This window comes from Triplophysa dalaica, chromosome 6, assembly GCF_015846415.1.
Source record: "Triplophysa dalaica isolate WHDGS20190420 chromosome 6, ASM1584641v1, whole genome shotgun sequence".
NCBI lineage: Eukaryota > Metazoa > Chordata > Actinopteri > Cypriniformes > Nemacheilidae > Triplophysa > Triplophysa dalaica.
Window position 1 is genome coordinate 17,523,801 of NC_079547.1, and position 23,296 is coordinate 17,547,096.

The following is a 23,296-nucleotide window of genomic DNA, read 5'->3' on the forward strand; positions in this document are numbered from 1 at the left end:
GGACAGTCTAATGACTCATGACAAACAAGAAACCCTTAAACAACTATGACTAAACATAAAAACAGTCATTGATTGTTTAGATAACATCATACAGTATTAAGAATCAGAGGCATGTAAACATTTCCCCTGGGCTATTATTTTGAAATTCTGTTTTGTTATATTCTTTATTCTTTAAAACAAACATTAATTTTCAAAAATCCTCTTATTTTTTCAAAAGTTTCAGCTTTTTCCAGATTCTGCAAGGGGTATGTAAACTTTCGAGCACAAGTTTAAATTTGTTATTAAGAGTGTTTCTTTGATCTTTGTGTTGCCCTTGTTCAAATGTTTTGTGTAAAGATGTTTTCAAACCACACTGAAGAAACCCATACAAAATGCATGTTTTTATTAGGTCAATATTTCATCCATGCATATACCTGTATATACTCAAAAATATAGAAATTGAAATAAATAGTCATTGCATTTCAGAGTATTAGTTCACAGCACCTCCCACAGTATACATACATAGATTTATACTTTCTCCAGCTTAGTAAATGGTTTGTCATTACACATCTCTTCATTACAACGTTTGATGCCTAAATTTCAAGCAGGCACAATGTACATGTGGATATAGTCCAGTTTTTTATCATGTGCTGCTTAAACTTCCATCTATAGGCTAAGTCTTGGTTTGAAATACCGTATGAATGAAGGAGGGATTTAATGAAGTAAGAGTTAATACTGTGGCAGGTTAGAGCATTCAGCAAACTTGGTAACACTTTACAAAAAGGTTGTGTGTGTTAAAGGTCCAGTGAAATTTTGTGTACTTCTGTCAATAGAAAGGAATAAATGCTGAAAAACAATATTGCTCAATGTTGGTTTATGTTTGCTAATGCATTAACTATGTTACCAAACAGGCCTAAAATGTTATGGTAAATTGTTAAATATTTTAATGGACAAGTTCCTGCTTACTGGAATTTTTGTCATTGAAGTTTCAAAATGTTCTATTATTTTTCTCAATGGGAAGAGAAGTGTGGACAAATGGATGTGTCATAAATTAATTACATGTCAACTGTGAGAAGCGGCTCTGCCCTACTGTAACTCAAAAGCTCATTTCTAGGAAGACTGATCAGGTTATACCAAGACAAACCTAAGATACAAGGAGATATTACAGAAAAGTGCAATAAAAATAAATATGTGTATATCTGATATTTTAATAACATTTGTAGATTACGCTTGATCACCTAACAAAAATATAGTCACATTACCTGCAAATAGAAGGTCAAAACATGTAACCATGTACCATGCCTGATCTAAGCAATGTTAATATTTTGAAAATAGCTACAGTAGCTGTGCTTCAGGACAGATTTGGGAAAGCTTGCCCTTCGTGGCCCTTCCTCGAGTACATTTCTCATTGGCTGTTTATCCAACACTTACATTTTTAAGGTAGAGAATCTTCAAATGACTGGCAAATGCTGTATCTCTACTGTTGAATGTTAGCCTGGCCAGAACGTCTGTTTGAGGCAGTAGAAAGATGACAGAAATGAAGACAAGGCATCTGAATTTAGGGTGGAGCTGAAGAATCTGTGGCTATGGCTGGATCAGTGTGAGCTTTCAGAAGGTCCACTATCTCAGAGTTGGAGGCCTTCATGGCTACTGAAAGAGCTGTGTGGCCATCCTGTAGGAGTGACAGAGGAAATAAAATGCAAAATGTAAGTGATGTTGAATTTAAAGCTAAATGCATCTGGTAAAAACGTTGGTATTCTAACAATATTAGATCCGTATATGCAATTGTTAGTACTAATATTTAAAAAAGCAGTAATATTTTGATAACATGCAGGTGATACAGATAAAGTATAGAAATAAGAATGACCACTAAAAAGGGAAGGGAAGAATTGATCAACTCTATTTGCCATTTTGGAAATGATTTGTGTCAACCAAAATATTAATAAAATTAATATTTTATATATATTATATAAAGCCTTGTTTGAAATAGAGCTTACTTTGTTATTGTGACATATTATGATTTATAATAGTAGGCTTGTGCTAACTTTTTTTAAACATATGCAACTTGGTTTAATAATACTGTGGAATTAATCATTTTCATACATTATGTGTATAAATATATTTTAAGTTTGCTTCACTATCATACTTTAATTTTGTTATAAATTATGAAGTTCAGTTGAAGTGGATAATAATAACATCAAATATGTGCATTAGAAAGGGCCTTGGCCAAAATGAAGGTAAATTTCTCTAATGCACAACTGGCAGAAGATTCAATATATATCTGTTTCTCTATCTCACCTTATCTTTTAGTGACTTGTCACACTCTGGTCTCTCCAGCAGTAGTTTGGCTATCTCAGTATGGCCATGCTCACAAGCACACATCAAGGCAGTGGAACCGTCCCGGTCCTGTATGTTCACATCAGCATTGCAGTCTAAAAGAACCTGCACCATCACTGTCCGTCCATGACTCACTGCGAGCATCAGTGCTGTTTGCCCTGACTGGTGGGGAGTAATGAAGGTTATTCAATGTACAAGTTATACAATATTGCATATAATATTCAAAATCACAACATGTTAACAACGTGTCAAACATGTTGTCAGAAATTTTAAAAAGACTATGGAATCCAGGCTATTCTCATTCAACAACACATTTTAAAATCATGCTCTGATGGGCACAGAGAAAGTATATTTCTTAGCTTGTTTAGTAATCAGGTTCCTTACAGGAAGAGAAGCTTTAGCACAGGGGTCTTTAACCGGGGTTCTGTGGCCCATAGGGGGTCCTTGTCGCTACCCGATCCGTCCCGGAAACACGATTTGTTCTGCGCATGTGCGAAAATGCTTCTACTTCGGCCGAAACAATTTACGGCAGTTTTACAAAACAAAAAGTAGCTTGACACAACTCGTTCCATACCGGAAATCTTTTTTTAATAAACTCTTATACTATTGAAAAGAGCAATTATCATCAAAGGACAATAAACAAATTACAATTTGTAATGGTTTGGAGAAATGTACTGAACGAGGGATAGGCTACACTACCCTTTTAAAAGCGGAAAATAGTCTTTTTTTATTTATTTTGATACTTTTTTATTTCATTTTTTAATACCAGTGAAAATACAATATAAAAAATGATATGTGTCATGAGTGAGAAAATTTTTTTATTTATAAGAGTGATTCTCTTTTTTTGGCAAATTATCTCAAGGTTTATATGTGGCACAAAATTTTACCCCAATTGAATAATTTAAAAAAATCTAACTTAATAGTTTAAATTTGTTAGACACCATTTAGTAAAGAGTGTGTTTTCTTTTTAAGTTATGCTGTACATATTTTAGAGTACTTTAACAAATGTCTGTATTTACTCTCTACTCTCAGCCAGTCTTGTCTCTTTGTTCCAAGGTTACCGCAGGATGCAGTTCATGCCCAGACCTGATGGCAGAGCTGAGAATGGAAAGCGGTGACCTGACAAGTGCTAAGAGGATAGAGCTGGATAAAGGACGCGACAACTTTGTTTTTCCTACAACATTTCAAATGCTATTAGATTGTTAATGATAATCTTTAATCCTTAATTTTTATATTTTTACTAAGCCTTGTTGTGCAAGCACTGTTGAGCTTGTGCAGAGGCAGCAGCTTTTGCCAGAGGGGAATTGGAATCCCCTGGTTGGGCCTGGGTTCCCCTGAGGTTTTTTTTCTCGATGGGAGTTTTGGGTTCCTCACCACCGTTTGCATATTGTTTTGCACTATCTGCCTGGCCGGGGGGGCTGCTTTAGAATTCATACTTGTATTAAATGTGTCTCATGTACAGCTGCTTTGTAACAATGAAAATTGTAAAAAGCGCTATATAAATAAAGTTGAGTTGAGTTGAGTTGAGTATTTAAGAAACACACAGAATTTTCTGAATTCATTCAATTTATTTATTTTATACACTTGCTCCTTCTCTTTTTAATTCATTCATTCACTCACTACGTCCCTCCATCCCTGCCTCTCTTAGTCACACACTCACTCACTCACTCACTCACTCACTCACTCACTCACTCACTCACTCATTCGTCTATTCATATACTTTAATACTTTATTCATATACTTTGTTTCTGAACTTCTTTCGCATCCAGAGACAACCTCTACCTCCACTAGAAAAGTCTTTGTGCCATTAACCAGGGTTAGTCATCTCATGGAAGCCTGAATAAAAACTACATTTCAAATAAATGTTTAACTGTCCATCTCACAGTAAAATGAAAATGTTTGACGCTGCAAAATCCTTTAAAAGAATCAAGCAATCTATATTAAAAACAACAATAATACACAGTAAAGTATTAAGCCTATGTGCAACAATAACATAATAGTGCTAATGTAATATCTTAACATAATATTGCTGTGACAATAGGGTTGTTTCTCCGTTTACATATTTAGTATAAGGGGGTCCCTGCTCAATGCATCTCTCATCCAAGGGGTCCTTGCCCCAAAAAACCTTGAAGACCCCTGCTTTAGCATGTTTATGTTAACTGAGGCATTTTTAGTAAGTGTTTGTGTGTCGTACAGGATATTGTGCTGTCATGCCATGTGTACCTGGCTGGCGCGTGCGTTAATGTTGCCCATTCTCAGTAGCTGCTGTGCCACCTCCATGTCTTCAGGGCTCTCAGCCGCAGTAAGGGATGCCAACATTATAGCAGTGTAGCCAGCCTTGTTTTGTTGATCAACCTCACACAGTCCTGATAAGCGTGTGTTTGAAGAGAGAAAGAGGGAAAGAGATAGACAGACATAAGAGTCCTAAAATAAATAATAAAAGCTGAAAACACCATCCATTTCAACAATAACAAATGAATGAAAACTGTCTTGTTTAAAACAGCATCGTTTCTTAACATACAAATGCTCTAGAGAACATTCTCAATTAAGAATTGTGAAGGATGGATCACAAAACTTTAAAAGTCAACAAATATTTAAGCAATAATGCTAATGTATTTTTATGAGTCATCACAAACATTGAGTTGTTATTGATCTTACCTGTGTCTAATAACAGTTTAACTACAGAGAAGTTGGAATGGGACACACTGTAGTGAAGCGCCATGTTGCCATTTCCATCAGATAGGTTCACTATATATCGCATAAGGGTGGGAGTTTGGAAGCCCACCTCTCTCAGGTACAGGGTGACTGTATCTGCCTGCGAGTCCTTCTGACTGGACACACGAAACCACTCCTGATAGAGCACCATGAGAACCTGCCTCTGATATTCACACAGTGAAGTATGAGTTTAACCATGAAATAATAGTTATCAATTCTATATTGTTAAATAGGTGTCTTCATATTGGTGCTATATATAAAGAGAGCAAATTCATTCAAAGTCATTCAACATAGATATCCTAATCAACTGCAATAATATTATACAAGTCCTCTAAAAAATGTAATCAACATAGCAAAATAGCATCAACTCAGAAAATTAGAAGGTAATTATATAATTACAAATTATAATAATTACAAGGTGTCCTTGTTACAGTGTAATTGGACAAATACGTTCTTAGTCATAATAATAGACAATGCACCTATAACAATATGGTTTGGTTAAGGGTGTGTGTTAATGATAGTTGCTTGTAATTATGCACAATATACTGTTATTACTTCATAAAGCGCATGTAACATTTAAAAAAAAGGACATTGTCAAAGTGTTACGAATGCTTACCATCTCTACATTTGGGGAAGCAACTTCAGCCATACGATCCTTCAGGAAATGACAAGCAGCCATGAAGCTCTCATTAACTAACTCACTGCAACAACATAGTACATAGTCAAAGACATATAACCCTAATTTTCATATTGTTTAATTTAATTTACATTTTTACAGGTGCGTCCGCTTAAGAATCACCATGAATTTCAGACAATGGGGAGCATTTACCTTAAAAATAATAATAAAAATGTCATGCATCTGTCTTCAATTGACAAATACAGATACAGAGTGTCAATAAAAAAATCTGTATTTGAAAAACCAAATGAAATATGTAATCTTGGTAACATTAGTTGAGCGGCCTAACTCTCTGAGGTCTCAAGCTAAATGTTTTACCAAGATATAAATGACATGAAGCATTGTTGTCACAATGTTTGGCTCTGGCTCATGCAAGTTCTGTCACTTGAAGAATATTCTTATACATTGTACTTAGCACTATGGGTTTATTGGACACTTTCCTGAAGAAAAAGTGTTTCTCATTGGCCACGTTCAGTGTATTCTTGTGGAACAGTCGTTGAAGTGTACCGGTCACTGGGCATATTAAACCTGTCACTCAGTGCTTGTTTTAAAGTGGCTTCCTGCCAGATGATGGGCAGGACAAAAGACAGGATTGTGTCTGATTCATAACAGGGGCTCCTGACTTTGGGGAACATGCATGAAGGGTCACTGAGCACTTTAATGTGTTAAACCAGCTCATATTATGAACTAATGGGATTTTCACACCAGATTGGAAAAAGAGGGACTACCACAAAATTCACGAGAATATCGTTGTTTTACCCTTTAATGTTTATTATATTGCAGACAAGTAACGGAAATGTAGAATATCCTGTTAATGATGTCACATCAAAATAAGAAGAAACGAAGAAAAACCCAGCAAAATGAATAATTTAGTTTGTTCATTTAAACATTTTTCTGACATGAAAAAAGAGCTTAGGGAAAACTTTTATTTAAATATAATAGCTAAACAGTGAAATATAATTTAAAGGTACAAGATTATTTTAAAAATGTTTTTTTGTGCATTAAATGTAGTAATTTTATAAGGTCCCTTAAAAGGAATTAAATGTATTAAAGATTTAATCCATAAATTTGGCCTCTCTACTGCTATCTCTCTTTGAAATACAAATTGCAGGATACTTTACATATCGCTGATGTCCTTCAAAAACCATGTATCTCCAAATTTTGTGATATTAATTTTTTGTCATAAATCATTATTGTTTGTCAACCCTTTCTGTTTGTCATTGAGTTTTGAAAAAATCTGATCATTAAAAAGTGCTTGTGAACTTTGACAACACAGTATTTCAATATTTGAAAAGTTTTTCCATTTCCTGAAAATGTTTCATGTCATGGATTATTGTCCACGTATTATTAAGGACGTTATCTGCACTTAGATTCTTCTCTAGTTTTATGTTGTGGGCAACGTCCTTACAGAATAACCAACCTACACAATGAATCTAGCAGCTCATATGTTTCTTTTGAATCAGTATTGCCGTCCCATCGAGGAATATTTCACAGACTTTCTGGACTTAAGTTATAAGGTACAATGGGGTGATACTATGCTAAAGTTTGTTTTGTTAATGGATTGGACAAACAGATTTATAGACTAGACAAAATGGCCGCCAGTCCGGAGTCCTGATTTAGTAAGTTTGCCTGCTTACAAAGAAATGAAGGGTCTAAATTCTTATGGAAGATTTATTTTAACTGATAGAAAAAGTATTTAAAGGTTATAAATTGATTTTCATTTCACTCAGTGATATAAGTATATGATCCCCTACCAACCAGCCAGTATTCTGGCTCCAAAGATTGCTTATGTGCCTATATGGACCACAGATTAGTCCTGTCACTTTAAGAAAGAACTCCTAAATCAGCTTGTTATGTATATCAAACATGCCCGCCAACAGTATCTGTATCTTCCATTTCAACCTCTCCACCACCATGGTCAAACCAAATAGGTTTCAAAGGATGTCAGGGACTAGATTGTAGACCGGCACAAACCTTGAATAGGCTACAGACACAAGCTTGCTGAGAAAGAGACTTTTTTTGGTGTGATTCTTTGGAAATAGAAGAAATACTAAATAACTATCAATGGTCTGGATCTCCCTGCAAGATTTCCCCAATGGAGTAAAGATGATCATGAGAAAGGTTAAAGGTCAGCCCAGAACTACACGACAGAAGCTTGTTAATGATTTCAAGACAGTTGGGAACACAGTAAGCAAGCAAACCATTGGTAACACGCTATGCCAAAATAGTTTGAAATCCTGAAGCACACGCAAGGTCCCACTGCCCAAGAAGCCCAGCCTGGCTAATCTGAATTTGACAGTGAACATCAAAATGAGAAATCATTTTTCCTAAAGAAAATCTGTGAAGGAGGCTAAAACTCAGATTAACCTACATTACACTTCGATCGATCCGCATGTTTTTAACCGATGAAGTGAAGTTGACGCCATTGTTACCGTTTATTGCTAAAAGCCAAAATTTATGAATACACGTGCACTGAGAAGGGGGCCAACCATTCACAACAGCCTGAGAAGCGGAAGCGCGCTGATATGGTATGGGTGGGACAACCTCACACACACACTCTATGTGGGGATCCAATCACGACAGACCTGATCAGCTTTACCAATCAGAGCATTTCGGAAAGAGGGACTTTATATATAGCGAAATAGATCCAGTCTCTTTGTTAGAAGATAGACACCAGTGAACAATAGACTTGAAATATGTGAAATATAAAGCCTTTTTTGAAATTAGAAACATAAACATCCATCGTTAAACACCCAAAAAACATAATCAAAGCCTCAAAAACAGCAAAAGAATGCCCCCTTTAAATAAGTTATCTGCACTTTGATCCTTCTCCCAGTTACATGTTTTGGGCAACTTCCTTACAGTTGTAAATCAGGTAATGTAAGGAGACATTTATAAACACTTATTTTTCATGTACTTGCTCAATTACTGATTCTTGCTTTTAAAAAAAAACAGTTACAGATTGGAGCTTTAATATGACAAACTAAATAAGATTATATTCTTTGAGATCCAATTTTGTAGATCATTGGTATACCCAAAAACATAAAAGCACTGAAGCCTTCTGAAACCTTGTATCTCCGTATTTGGTCATGTTTATTTTTGCCATACATCATTATTGCAGTCACCCCTTATGTTTGTAACTTGAGTTTTGCAAGTATATAACCAATAAATGTGTTAAAACGTGCTCGTCAACTTTGACAACACAGTATTTAATCATTTAAAAAGTACAGTGATTTTCCATTCCCTGAAAAACAGTAAATCTGAACATTCAATGTTTCGGAAGGACAGCGAAGAAATAACATGGAGTCACTTCAGCTCTTCTTTTAATCACGGCCCATCATCTCACCTCACAGGCTGCTCCTCCTGGGGACTCATGGCTGTCTGAGGGGCATCAGGCTCCTCAGAGCCCTCTGTCACCTCGGCCTGAACCCCTTCACCGTGCTCCCCAGTAGCAGCAGCCTCCTCCTGGGCCGTTCCACTCTCCTCCCCGTGCTCCACCTCAGGCTCCGAGCTATCCACCTCCTCCCCCTCGTCCTGAGCCTCCTCCCCACCGGAGTCCTCACTGGAGGTGGTCTCATAGCTGGACACACAGATAACTCAAGTCAGGGGGGTTCTTTTCATTTTAACTGCCTTATAAATGTTTCAATGAACAGGGTTTCCTGTAGGTCAACCAGTCTAATGTGACCACTAATACCACCTGTCCCGTGTGAGATACATAACATACAGCAGTTTATGTGTATTGAATCTGTCTTGAATTGAAAACAACTTGAAATGAATGGTTGAGTAAACACTTAGATTTAGTGAACACAGCCGGTTCCTTACCGCTAATGGCAAATTCATGTAATTAGCCTGTTGTGCACGGACATGCAAAATGTGAGTGTTTATACAAGCTGTTTAAGTGAGAGGGGTTCTTATGTGATGAGTCTGTATGAAGAATGCAGCTACTTCATGGATGTTTTGAGATATGCAGGGGGTACAGCATTCCCACAATTCCTAAAGGAAAGGGGTGAATGGAGGTCTGTAGCAGCAGGTCAGGTGACTATACATTTATTAGCGTGCTGAGCATGCGGGCCCCTTCGGAGTACTTCAGATTAAAGACAAGGGGCCCATGCATAGGTTGTTTGTCACAGTAAAAAGATTTTTTTCTCTCTCTCTTTTAAATTTATCAAAAGAGGAGCACAAGGACTTCAGTGTCGCAAATAGCTCAGCTGCTACCATCAGTAGACATGTATCACATTCCAAATGTGAGTAATATTGTATATATTTTTTTTACAATTAAAATGCTAAATTTCAAAGATAAGGATCAGTGAAACAGCCAGTGAAAGACATCCAGCATTTTTATACTGCTGTTTGTCCTTGGCTGACAGCACTAAATAACACAGTAAAATGATATTATATTGATTTGGATCAGAACTGTGTGTACATTCTGAAATCACCAACTGTCATCTCATAACAGGAGTGCAGGGGCTTCCTCCGGATAATCACAGACCATCAGACACAATCCAACATATATGCCAACACTCCCACACCAATTTTCAAAGACACAAAAACAAAACAAAAAAGCTGGCACAGTATTTATTTACTATAGCAAAAGTCACAATTTATCAAATGTTTTTTTTTAGCAAGTTATGTAATAAGATGACAAGATCACTTAAAATATCTGTGTGTAGGGAATTAATTAAACCCTTGCTGTATGAGGATCTAAAGCTAAAGAGATATTAAGCAATATTTCATTAAAGATATTGAGTAGAAGGTTTCATATATGTCGAATTCCCTCACTTCTGTTCATTTGTATAAAGGTAAAAATTAGGGCTGTCAAGCAATTAATCACAATAAACAGCATCCAGTATAAAAGTTTGTATTTACAGAATATATGTCTGTGTTATGTTCATAGTAATTAAGCATTTATAAACACATACACACATAAATTTAAGAAAAATTGAAACATTAATAAACATTTGTATACAGTATAATTTATTGGTATATATAAATAAATACATGTTAATATTTCTGAAATATATATACACATGTATGCGTTTATAAATACTATATTAGTATGCACCGTACACAGATATATTATGTAAACAAACTTTTATTTTGCATGTGATTAATCGCGATTAATCGTTTGAGAGCAGTGGTTAAAATAGAAAAAAATATTTGGCTCACTGCCTCTTTACCCTGTTCTGAATTCCAAAATGTATAGTGGTTGGGGAGCTCAACGACAAGGTTAAACTGATACACTCTTGATTTATCTGATACAACCTTTTCTTTCTGAACAGATGTACGGAACTGCTTGTCCAACTCTATCAGGATAATTATCTTATTGTTGAAGGGTGGTCAAATACAGCTGAGACAGAGCCATCTCTGCTGCCAAGCTAAACAAATCATTCAGCACACGGTCACAGGCAGATAGACAGCAAGAGAGAGACAGACACAGAGAGGGCACTTTGTTCTACGTGTTGTCTCACTGGGTATCACTCATCATGCTAATGCACTCACATAAAACAATGCGGACACCTCATGGCCTGTTTCTATCAGAGCACCAAGATGGATGAAACAGAATAAGGGATGTAGATGGACAAACCGGTCATATGGTTATGTTTTTTTTACGCAATGGATGGTGATGAATCATCAGTAATACTTCACATAAAACACCATAAACTGTGATTTTAGGGGAACTTATAAATACATCCAATTAGGAGTTGAAATTATACCGCCACCAATGTTTGAAGAGATTGTTTATCAAAATCATATTATTTAAAACATGGGTTTACAACAATAAGAGATCAAGGCCCTTTATAATAATGAAATAATATTACACTGCTAAACAGAAGTTATAAATTTATTAAATAGTTGGAACTTAGAAATGTCATGAAAATGTGATGTTTTATACAGTCTGATCTTCTGTCCTGTCCTCCAGATAAAACCCTAGACTTTTCCACACAGATGGTGATTTTGTGAAAGCATTGCCATCCGCCATTTAAAGGGATAGTTCACCCAAAAGTGAAAATTCTGTCATCATTTACTCACCTTCGAGTTTTCCAAATGTGTATACATTTATATTTGGAATAATATAACCAAACAGATCTCAACCCTCATGGACTACCATAGTAGGAAAAAACAATGGTAGTCAAAAGTTCCCCAGAACTGTTTGCTGTCCTAAATTCTTCAAAATGTCTTCTTTTATGTTTAACAGAACAAAAAAATGATAAATTAATTCTTCCTACTATAGTAGTCAATGGGAGTTGAGATCGGTTTGGTTATAAGCATTATTCCAAATATCTCTCTCTGCCTTCATCAGAACAAAGAAATCTATACACATTTGGAACAACTCGAAGGTGAGTAAATGATGACAGAATTTTCATTTTTTGGGTGAAGAATCACTTTAAAACTGAAAATTTTGTTTGCATGCAAAACGAATAAAAATGTGCAAATAAAATAAAGAAAATCATACCCTCCGTTTACGCCAACAAACTTCAAGTTCTTCTTGGCTCCCACATTGCCCTGCTTGTCAGGACAGTCATTCTTCTTCATGATCGATTTCAGGCCTGATGTGGGGGAGATGGTCAGATATGTGAAATCGTAAGCCAAGCTTGCACCTGTTCATCCTCCCTAACTCAACTCTATGAACTATAAAGTCCATTTGACCCACCTGAAAATAAAGCATAGACTGTAAAAAATGGTTTGTCAGATAACCTATTTTAACTACATTAAGTGACGGACAAATATCGTTTTAAATAGGTAGATATACAGTACTGTATGTATAATCTTGTATAAACATGTTTCTGCTAATATACAATAAAACAAACCCTTAATAAATCCATAAAAAACAAAATCAACCTTATTAGAATTTTTGCATGTTGTCATCTGATTGTTTTTTCTTTGAATTAGTGCTGTCAAATGATTAATCGCAATTAATCGCATCCAGAATAAAAGTTTGTGTTTATATTACATATTTCTGTGTACTGCAGATATGAATTTTGTATTTATAAACACATGCACGTACATGTATGAATATTTAGGATATTTTTATATATTTATAAAAGTATGTATTTTATTTTATATTTACCAGTAATTAAAATGATTTATAAATCATTGTTTATATTATATTTTTCTTTTTCTATATACATGCATTTGACTGTGCTTTTAAACACAAAAATATATACAGACAGATATTATGTAAACACAAACTTTTATTTTGGATGCGATTAATCACGATTAATCGTTTGACAGCCCTGCTTTGAATAGATCAGTTTCAACGATTAATATGCATATTCAGTTTCTAAAGGTATGCAACTGTTTCCAAATAATCTCCCAGAAAAAAATGACATACAAATGCTGAATCATGAAGTTGCTGTGCTCGCATTGCACTCATTCATAATGTAGTGCACCAAGCTGTCAAAACAACTGTTTCAGCCTCAGAGGAACATATGTTTAATTACAAAATGCTCCTAAAAATAGAGCACATAATTTTTCGTCTGCCAGGAAAAACTCTCAACAATCATATCAAGCATTTTAAAAGATATGTATGTGTTTGTATTCGTGCAGAAAACAGAGGTGCATAACATGCAATGGAGCCGGTGGGTACAATTCCAACAAAATACATCAAATATTTTGGAAAGCTTCTATTGTTTGGCAAAAGCTCATGAAGTCTCATGAGACTCTGTGCATTCCACTAGAAACATGGAGAAAAGCTTGAATCAAAATAAGTCTGGATACTATACTTGTACTCATATGTTCAACCTATCCTCCGACCCATACGACCGTATAGGTCATTTTTCCAGGCTTCAAATACGACCTACAGGAGCATATTTTTTATAAGTGGTTATCAATCCTCATTTTCTTTTGAATGACAGGCTCGTTTCAAAACCTGCATAACTCTTTTTTCTTTGGAACACAAAAGAAGATACTTCATTTTTGAGAAATGTCTCTGTAGTTTTCTGTCCTTACAAAGGGAATCAATAGAGTCAAGTGTAATTTGGTTACCAATGCTCTACAGATTATCTTCTTTTGCTTTCTGCAGAAAAAAGAAAGTTATAGTGGTTTGGGATGACGTGAGGCTAAGTAAATTATGTACTAATAAAAATTTGGGGGCGAACTATCCCTTTAAGTGACCACAAACCATAGCATTTTGTGGAATTGCTATCTAATTTAGAAATCAAGAACCTGACAAGGACTGAAGATTGTAAAGTTAAACAACTGTGGTTGCACAAATAGCAACATGTGTCAACATTTTACAAGCACTGCAATATCAGTGTAAAACACTTAAAAAATTATCTTGGCATACAGTAAGCAGCTTCAATAAACCACACTAGAGTTACTAAAGAGATGCACCTATACTCTAATAAGATGCATAGTTTGAACTTGTTAGTGTTCCAGACTGACTTTGGCCAGCAACATATGTTCTAGCTCTGGAGACTATTATCCCTGACTCTCAAAACCTGCCCATCAAACATAATGAGGCTAAGGCCTATTTCCCACAACGTGTGCACAATGCTGAGTAGCAGAGACTTGCCAATAGAAACAAAAACCTAAATGAAAAAACTTTGTGCTTTCTATTAATGTTCAAAAGGCTTTTGATAAGATTGTAATGTACTGACTGTACTGAGTTGACAAAAATTTCCATCAACTCTCATTTAATCTTAGGTAATTTCCTAGATACTTAGTAGAAAGCACATACATGACAAAATGGAACAGAAGTTCATCCTACCTGATTGTCGTGCAGCCCCTCCTTTCTGAACTGGCGAGTAGAAAGCCGACAGGGCACTTAGGGAACCTCTCAGGTGGCTTTGAATGGAGCTTATTTTCGAGGCGTGAGGTTTCTGGGAGCTCTCTCCTTTTGGATCTTGCCCCCCACTTCCCAGGCTGGCCCACTGCTCATTAAGGAGACCCTGGATACGATTAACAACCTGGCCAATCGCAGCAGGAGAGGCTGTGGCTTCAGATGCCCTCTGAGACTGAGATTCCTGCCCTTGTGTTTGCAAACCAGCACTTTTTTCTCCTTCAACTTTATCCGTGACTGTGCTTTGAACACCTGCAATCTCAAAAGATTCCATCGCTGGGTCTCTGGGCTCAGAGACCTCACTTTCACTGGGCATCGTCTCAACCATGGCACTTTCTACCATCACAAATTCTTCATTGTCACTCTCTGCAACCACATTTTCACTGACTAACACATCTCTATTTGGACTTGACACATAATCTTGAATATCACCCTCATTGATTTCTATCGAGTCTGTCTTTCCTAACAGATCGGAAACTTCCTTGAGATTGCAAATTTGTAGATCATCCAGAACTTCGGTCTCTATTGCCCGGTCACAAGTTACAATCTCTACACCCACAATTTTATCTGATGTAGTGACTTGGGCTAAGATTTCAATATCTCGTGCTTCTACTATATTTGTCTGAGTGCTTGAGCATTTAGAGTCTGCTTCTTTGGGACAATCAGCTGGTTGAGGTTCTGTTGAGACAGCTTTCTCCTGGACACATTTGCTATCTGTACTGACTGATGCATCACAGGTGACAACTGGTTCTGGCTCTGTAGGATCTTTAAGATTTTGCTCCTTTACTCTATCAATCAATTCATGTATCCTCTCATCCTTTAGTTTATTCTCATCCATCTGCTCCCTTAATAAGGCATTCGTCTTTTCCAATTCACAACTAGCTTTACTTAGACTCTCTTCCAACATTTTTAATTTTACTTGAAGCTGCTCCTGATTAGTGAGAAGCGTCTGTTCACCAGGTTGAGCAACTGTACTTTCATCAATTGTGATTACACTTTGTCCATCAACTGTCTCTTTTTTCTCCAGATCTTTTTGAGTTAATGTACATTCAACTGTAGCACCAGGTTCTGAAATCCCTTCCAATACTGTGGACTGCTTTTCTTCAAACAAAATCTCAGATGAACTCTCCTGTTTGTCAACTTCCTCAGAAAGACTTTCTAATGCTTCTTCTTGAGGTGTGGACTCTTGCGAAACTCTGTCTGATTCATCTGAATCAGTTGGGGTTTCCGCTTTGTCTATGAGTATCACTGGGACGGACATTGGAGTCTGAACTTCTTCCTTTTCTGACTTTGTCTCAGTTATGTGTTCATGCTTTTCAGATTCCTGATGTACGACATCCTGTTCCACAGGAGTTTGTTCCATTGCTTGTTGTTCTGTGGTTCGGTCTGACTGTAGTACTGCAGAAGCAGTAGTGTTTAGGGAAACTGGGGGAGCATCATCCTGATCAGTTATAACTTGACAACCAGTTTTTTCTTGAGATTCAATCAGAGGAACCTTAATCTCATTCAACGGTGAAGGGCTCTTTTGCTTGGATTGGTGTTGCTGAATCCTTTGAAGCAACTGCTCCTTCTCTTCTCTAAGAGAGCATATTTGACCCCTGAGCTCAGGGATAGTCTTGACTTGTTCCTCTAATTCACGCACCCTTTTTAACGCAGCTGTGATCTGTAGATGTAAACTGGCTCTGTCCTGGGGAATACTGCCTCTCCTGTCAATTCCATCCACCGGTTTGAAAAGCTTCTCCGTCGAGCCGTTTTGTGATTGAGAAATCTGTTCCTCAGTTGAGTCTGAACCTTTCCTGCGTGGGACATTAACAGGCATGCTGGAGGCTCTTAACAGGTGAGGCCTAACATTAAGGCCCATGGGTTCTTCACTGGATGTCTGTAATTGAGATTCTTCCCCAGACTTCGGAGAGGGAAGAAAACCACTCGCAGGAATCTTTGTCTGACTGGAGGTGGAGGTTCCCCTGCTGCTACTACTAGTGGCATCACTGGCTCGGAATTCAAAAAGCTGCTGGACTTCAGTAACACGGGACTTGGGTTTTGACCCTAAAGTGGAAGTATTGGCCCACGTGTCTTTGGCTAGTGGTCGAGCACCATGCCCAGGTAGGCTAAAGTTGCGTGGCAGTGTACTGTACTTTGGGCCCCTGTTTTTGCGCTGGATGTGCACCCTCTTGATTGTGTTACCCTTTTCTATATCATCTACGTATTTCAAAAAGTCCAAATCCAGGTGAAATCCATAGGGTGTCTCTACAGAATATGGAAGCTGTTTTCTCTGCACCCCGCTCTCAGAGGCTTTAGAAGGAAAGCCATTTGCTGAAACACAATGTACACAATCAGACGTTTTGCATTCTCTGTTTGTAATTCCATTTGAAGCAGACATTGAAATATGGAGCATATGGAGCATAATTAGACCAGACAGCAAAGCAACTGATGATGTTTTATTACATAAAGATTTGGAAAGCAGGAAACTCAAAACTCTTTAGCTTTATCATATGTCTGTTTTAAGATAGGGCAGAATACATTTACAGGTTTTTAATTGCAAATAACTCTTACCACTTTTCTTGTCCATTATTTCTGTTTTAGCAGTGTCATCGATGGAATCTGTTGTAAACCTATGGAAAGATCAAAGACACACATAATATCGTCACCTAATGCTAAAACGTCATGTGACATTAAGTTCCCTGTGAGAAATACAAAATGCAATCCACACTTCCTCTAGAACACCAAGGGACACTTAAAAGCCCTAAGCCACTAACCCCACAGTGACATTGAAGTGTATTTTATTTACTCCAGATGTGAACGCTAGAAACCCATAGTTTTTGTGGGCTGACTAGGCAATGGAAACAATTTTTGCCATTTTAGATTTAGGATTCTTCAGGGGAATACACAGGACAGCTAATCACAATACAATCATGTTAAAACAAACTGAAAACAGTAATAGGCTTCACATCTGGAGATATAATTTCTAAACTGATATGTGAATGTCATTTTTTGAAGTCACACTAATTTACAACGAAAAAACATTGATCGAAAAGACAATTGGATTTGACAAAAATGTTCTTAAATGAGATGCCACAGAAGAACTATTTTGATTTCCCAATGAATGAATATTTTAAAGGTTCCTATAAGAACCATTCTTTCTTACTTTTTTGTGTACAACAAAGAACATCAGAAGATCTTCATATTTTTTCATGTAACTATTTAGACAAAATGGTTCTTCTGTGGCAGTGGTCGGGGATCTATGGCTTGGGTGCCACACGTGGATCTTTTCAAAAATCATGTGGGTCGCCAGGAATCTTAAACTTCACCAATATCTGATTGTTAAAAACATCATAATATATATGAATATTTCAGGTTGTCCTGGCCAATACACACATGCAGTGCTATACACAAGCCGTGTCACGACACTAATCAACCGCAAACATTGTTTATATGATAACCTCTCGTGCCAGCAGCCCAGTATCATATCGAAAGCCAACAGGCTCCCAATTCACATGCTTTTTTACCCATAGCGCGAGGTCTTTAGAAGAGCGAGCGTCATGCTTTTATTGAAAGTTACGGCTCTCTGTGACATATGGTACTGAACTTGTTGCCACACTACGTAATCACATGTAAAAAGTTTTAAAAACACATGGAAGCAGATGGAAGCAAACTGCGACGAATCAGTATGGATGCGCTATGTTTAGCTCCTCCTTTCTGTGTGAGCAGTCTTTCTCGCATTTGAAGTCCATACAGCTGTCAAGGTTGACAGAGGAGTTGTAATGCCGGTGTCATGACGAATTCGTTACCTGCTTTCGAAGCGCGGTACTCTGCTGTCAGACATTCACCGATCATGCAGCATTTCAAGAAGTCGAACATTGTAATGCAAAGTCAGAAGACACATATGTTTCGTTTGTTTCACCATCTTTGAAACATGAAATGTAAAGGTTTAGTTGGTGAAGAAGACACTTCTCAACACCTTTACTGGAACCACAGTAAAACCTCTCCGGGCATGTTTGCAGAACTATGCACAACGCTTATGGGAGAACGATCTTTACTCAAAGATTTTTCATCTGGCTCTGATTTCAATGTTGAAATCTAGGCCAAGGGCTTGGAATTTAGACTAAGGAGGCTTTGGACAGTTTGGGAAAAGGCATTTCTTCAAACGTGCTACTCTACCATGTCTCAAGAAAGCCGGATCATGGGATAGCTGCTGGATGTCCTTACCAGGAGGTAATGGTACAGATAAAAATATCTAAGCTGACATATTTGGTAAAAATCATTCCTCCGGACAGCTCAGAGTTGATGTTCGCATTGAACTTTGCCTGTGAAGTTGTTACTTGTTTGATAGATGTATTTCAGAAAGCACAAGCAGGGATAGAAAAGTGCCTGGGTTGCTTTTTTAGAAATGGCTTCAAGCCATGGTTTGGTTGGGAACTCAAGCGCTAAGCATTCTAAAGAGTGGAATAACAGAGTGCCAACACAGCATTTGGTGATGAGAACATCAATCAACTTCCTACCATGATATCCTTTCACAAAACATTTACTTCAGAAAATAATGTTTCAAAATCAATGCTACGGTGAAAGAAATATAGGAAGTTGGGACATAATGGTTAAAGCCCCAGGGTTGTAAATAAAGCAAAACTGCAAAAGCCATGAGCAATCCCCATTGTGACCTTGTAATGAGGTTGTGGGTTCTACCCCAGGGGATTGCACATACCTATGTATAAATGTATAGGATAATCCAATGTAAGTCGCTTTGAATAAAAGTGACTGCCAAATGCATAAATGTAAATATAAAATATTATGTTTGTGAAGAAGTATGCAGATGGGAACTGGTAAACTTTATAGATTTATAAGGCTACTATAAAAAAAATATATTAACACTGGATAAAGTGCCAACAAACTACATTGTCAACAAACTTTCACTATAACAACTTATTGTTATTCATATCAAAATAGTTTCTGCTGTGATCCTTGACCCATCTCCAACTGAAACACTTGGAAGAGATTAAAGTTAATATAACTAGATTTTTTTCAATTAAATGCACTCATCTTGTAAATATGACCATTTGGACATAATAGATGCACTGAATCTGATTCAGGACGTCTAAATCTTTCTGTAGTTTAGGATCACATGTCTGGGTTGCCAGCCAGCAGTTGAGTATGGAGTGCTATATGAAAAATACGAAAGCCTTTATTAATAGCAAATTGTGACAGGGCAATAAGTCTTAAAAGTTAGTCTTACATTGAGATGGCATATTGGCACCTGAATTGTATCCTAAAAAAGTTACAAAACCATTTCAGTTGTTATGATGCTAAAACCTCATTGCTACATTTGTAATTAAGGAAATATCTAGCATCTTAATTTGACTTGTCAGTGTACAGCTTGCATTTATCCCCAGGATTCCGCTCGAAGCAAATCCATATAACAGTAGGAGTTTGAGCTTGACTGACAGTTGAATCCCCAGAATCCGACACACTGTAGCAGGCATGGAAAATGTACGGCTTCTTAAGACCTCCTGGGGAAGGAAGGAATAAGGCAGTGACGGCAGGGGATAAGGGGCATCCCCAACCCAACAAATGTTTAATGGGATCCAAATACACTGGCTGTCCTTGAGTCTTAATTAGGCAGAGCTGGAATGCGGCTTGTAATTGCTGAGGAAAGTGACGCCTGCTCCCTTGTCAATTATCCACATGGAACAAAGGGACACAACACTGCCTATCTAATTAGATACTGAAAAAGAGAGAGTGAATGAGTGAGAAAGCGGGAGAGAACAAGAGAAATGGCAATGGTCACTGGAGAGAAATTACTTTAGTAAGAAGACTTCAACACAATCCTCTGTTGGCCTTACTTGGAGGAATCGCTTTAAACTTATAAGTAGTGATGTTATTTGAGTGATCACAGCTCTAGACTTCATTAGTTTATGAATGGGCGTCAATACCTTTATTTATTTATTCCTTTTTTTAAGGGGCACCAGTAGCCCACTTTGTGCCCTAAGACACGCATCTTTCTCATCTGATAGGTGCAACTTGATTTGATGGAGCAAATATGATTTTGCTTATATTTCAAACATTCTATAATCCATGTAAAATTTTTGGCATGGTGCTTCATGCTTATGTTTATTCTTTTACGAACATTAAATAAAAGGGACAGTTCACTCAAAAATAACAATTCTGTCAGACCCCATTGACTACCATAGTAGGAAGATAACTTTATATTTTTTTGTGCTGTTGAACACAAAAGAAGATATTTTGAAGAATGTAGGACAGCAAACCGTTCTGGGGCATTTTTGACTACCATTGGGTGAACTTTACATTACAAAAGATTTAACGTTTAGGAAATTTGTCATGGTCGAAAAAACCTTTTGATCTGATGTCTGCATAAATATAAATATATTTTTTTCCCAACATATCCATTAGTTTACATTATATTTAAAAAATGTTTCTGAAATGGATGACTTGGACCGGATAATGAAAAACGAAGCCAGTAAGAGCTCTGAATAGATGGGAACTCATTCAATACTTTTTAAAAAGCATCAGGGAGAAAGACCTCAAAAAGCTATTTGAAAAATACCAAGGGTGGTCACTTTAAAGATACAAAAATACAGCAGGTTTTTATTGTTTTACTCACAACATAATTCCTGTATTTACAATTGTTATTCTATAGTTTTAATACGTTTGCTATTATCCCAAAATGTTTAAAATATAATAATATAAAAATGTAAAAATCTATATGATGAGTGAGCAACCTTAAACTTTTGAGCCACAATTTAAATCAAACAAACATGTCTTAAACGGTGATTTTATGTTGTGTTACGCCTTCCTTATAACTTTGAGTCAAAGGAATATTGCCCCTTCAAAATGAGAATTTAGTAACACTTATCAAAATATCTTCTTTTGTGTTCTGTAGAAGAAAGAAAACCAAACAAGTTAAAAATGACAACAGGGAGTAAATAATTTTGAAAACTTAATTTCGAAAGTATGAAAATTCGACTGTTCCTTAAAGTTCATGTAAAGCAGTTACATCTTGCGAAAACAAAATTCTATTTGATTACACCAAATACCCCATGCACATTATACATATAATTAGTAACCTTTTTATCCTACTTTAGTTCAAAGATAGCCCAACTGGCCATGTGTCGGTGAACATTAATGCAAAGTCACTGTTTGTTTAGCTGTTCACAGCAGATTTAATTGAATCTTTCTAATCAAATTGGAGCCGAAGGAACGGAAGTGAAGGAAGGAAATCAATCTCATTTGCTTTCTTCGTGACTGTTTAGGGGCAAAAGAGAGACACGCACACACACAATCCACCTGCAAGCCTACAAGCTCAGCATCTCGCTCTCATTAAGAGTGCTGAAGGCTTGAAAAGAAATCGAACCAACCACAGCCACAAAAGTCAATAGAAACCGCAGGAACAGCCAACAAAACAACATCTGTGGGCATTCTCAAGCATGCCAGCTGGACAAGCCGAGAGAGATTGTTAATATTCCACATGCCTGTTATCAGTGATACTCAACATAACCCTAAGAGTAATGGTTTCACAACACAAACACACACATACAGTAAATGCAAAAAAGTTGTTCCATACATATGCTTCTTTTAACATTTCCCCTTTTCTGGTCCCACTGATCTCCCACACTCAGTAGCTCACGTCTGTTCCATTGCTCGCATCTAATGACAATAAACAGATAATGAGGGGTCTGTCTGGCAGGAAGCAAAGGCCCCTCTTTCCCCTCTTTGATGGAAGGTTCTAGATCTACAGACCAGCTCTGCAAAGCTTCAGACATCTGGAGGAGGTAGAGAACACATAACATCTGTCCTACTGAGATTGGAGGCCAACTAAGGAATGAAGGTAGGACCACCGGAGAGAAAATGTTTTTATTCAGCTGTCCACTAAAGTATAAATACTTACATACACACGTGGAAACAGATGCAAATACGTTAAAACTAATGAATGTGTACTCATGCATGGCCACATATCAAGAACAGGTCTTATTGTTAAAGGTCCAGTATGTCATTTTTTTTTGAGGATCTATTAACAGAAATTTAACACAATATACATAACTATGTCTTCAGAGCTGTATAATGCAGAGTTGTGTTTTTATTACCTTTGAATTAGCTATTAGATATTACTATCTAAATACACGTCGGGTCCGCTTGCATGGAATTAAACATGTTGTTTCTACAGCTCTAACTGCTCTACGGGGTGTGTTTTGTAAATACATGATCTCCTTCGGCAAAGAACCGAAAACGCAACAGCATCTTAGTTCTGTGTCAGCCTCCATAGTGCTTCGAAAGGGAGGGGTAGAGTGGACCGTTGGTTGCATTTTGCATAGATTTTGGGGTATTTAAAACGTCCAATTTTAGCATAGTTTTATTAAAGCTGGCGAATAAACAAATAAACATAATAAATATAGACTGGTATGTTTAAGTTACTACATAATGTTTATTTATAAGTTATATTTGTCACAATAGTTTCACGACTAATCTTACCCCATGTACTTGTTGCTTGTATTCTGATGGTAATGCAAAGGTCATAAATTTGATTCCAAGCTAAACACATACAGTATTTAAGCTATACCTCCTGATAAATTGTATAGCCTGAATGCACTGTATGTTGATTTGTATTAAGTATCTAATATAGATGTAATTATAGTGTGACAACATGTGCTGCTATGTTCAACGGCATATTTGAAAACTGACAAAAATAAATCTAGCCTGAGAAAATATAATTTGGAAAAAAGCGTGACAACAAGCCTCGGTCACCCCTATACATTTAATTGAATTACTTCCTGTTTCGAAAGCTGTAAATAATAGCTCTA

At 36.8% G+C, this 23,296-nt stretch overlaps 1 protein-coding gene across 3 annotated transcripts in view; it reads right to left on the reverse strand.

Annotated features, from left to right (window-relative positions):
- Positions 1-367: 367 nt before the first annotated feature.
- The window catches only part of kank4 (KN motif and ankyrin repeat domains 4), a 46,245-nt gene continuing 23,316 nt past the window's right edge, over positions 368-23,296 (reverse strand). For all 3 annotated transcript variants that reach the window (XM_056750264.1, XM_056750263.1, XM_056750265.1), the window contains 9 exons: positions 17,043-17,101; positions 14,418-16,802; positions 12,162-12,255; positions 9,054-9,287; positions 5,648-5,732; positions 4,975-5,194; positions 4,540-4,682; positions 2,278-2,478; positions 368-1,651 (listed from right to left, as the gene is read on the reverse strand). In XM_056750264.1, coding sequence (XP_056606242.1) covers positions 1,538-1,651; positions 2,278-2,478; positions 4,540-4,682; positions 4,975-5,194; positions 5,648-5,732; positions 9,054-9,287; positions 12,162-12,255; positions 14,418-16,802; positions 17,043-17,058 — 3,492 coding nt within the window. In that variant the 5' untranslated portion in view covers positions 17,059-17,101 and the 3' untranslated portion in view covers positions 368-1,537. The remainder of the gene's footprint in view (positions 1,652-2,277; positions 2,479-4,539; positions 4,683-4,974; positions 5,195-5,647; positions 5,733-9,053; positions 9,288-12,161; positions 12,256-14,417; positions 16,803-17,042; positions 17,102-23,296) is intronic.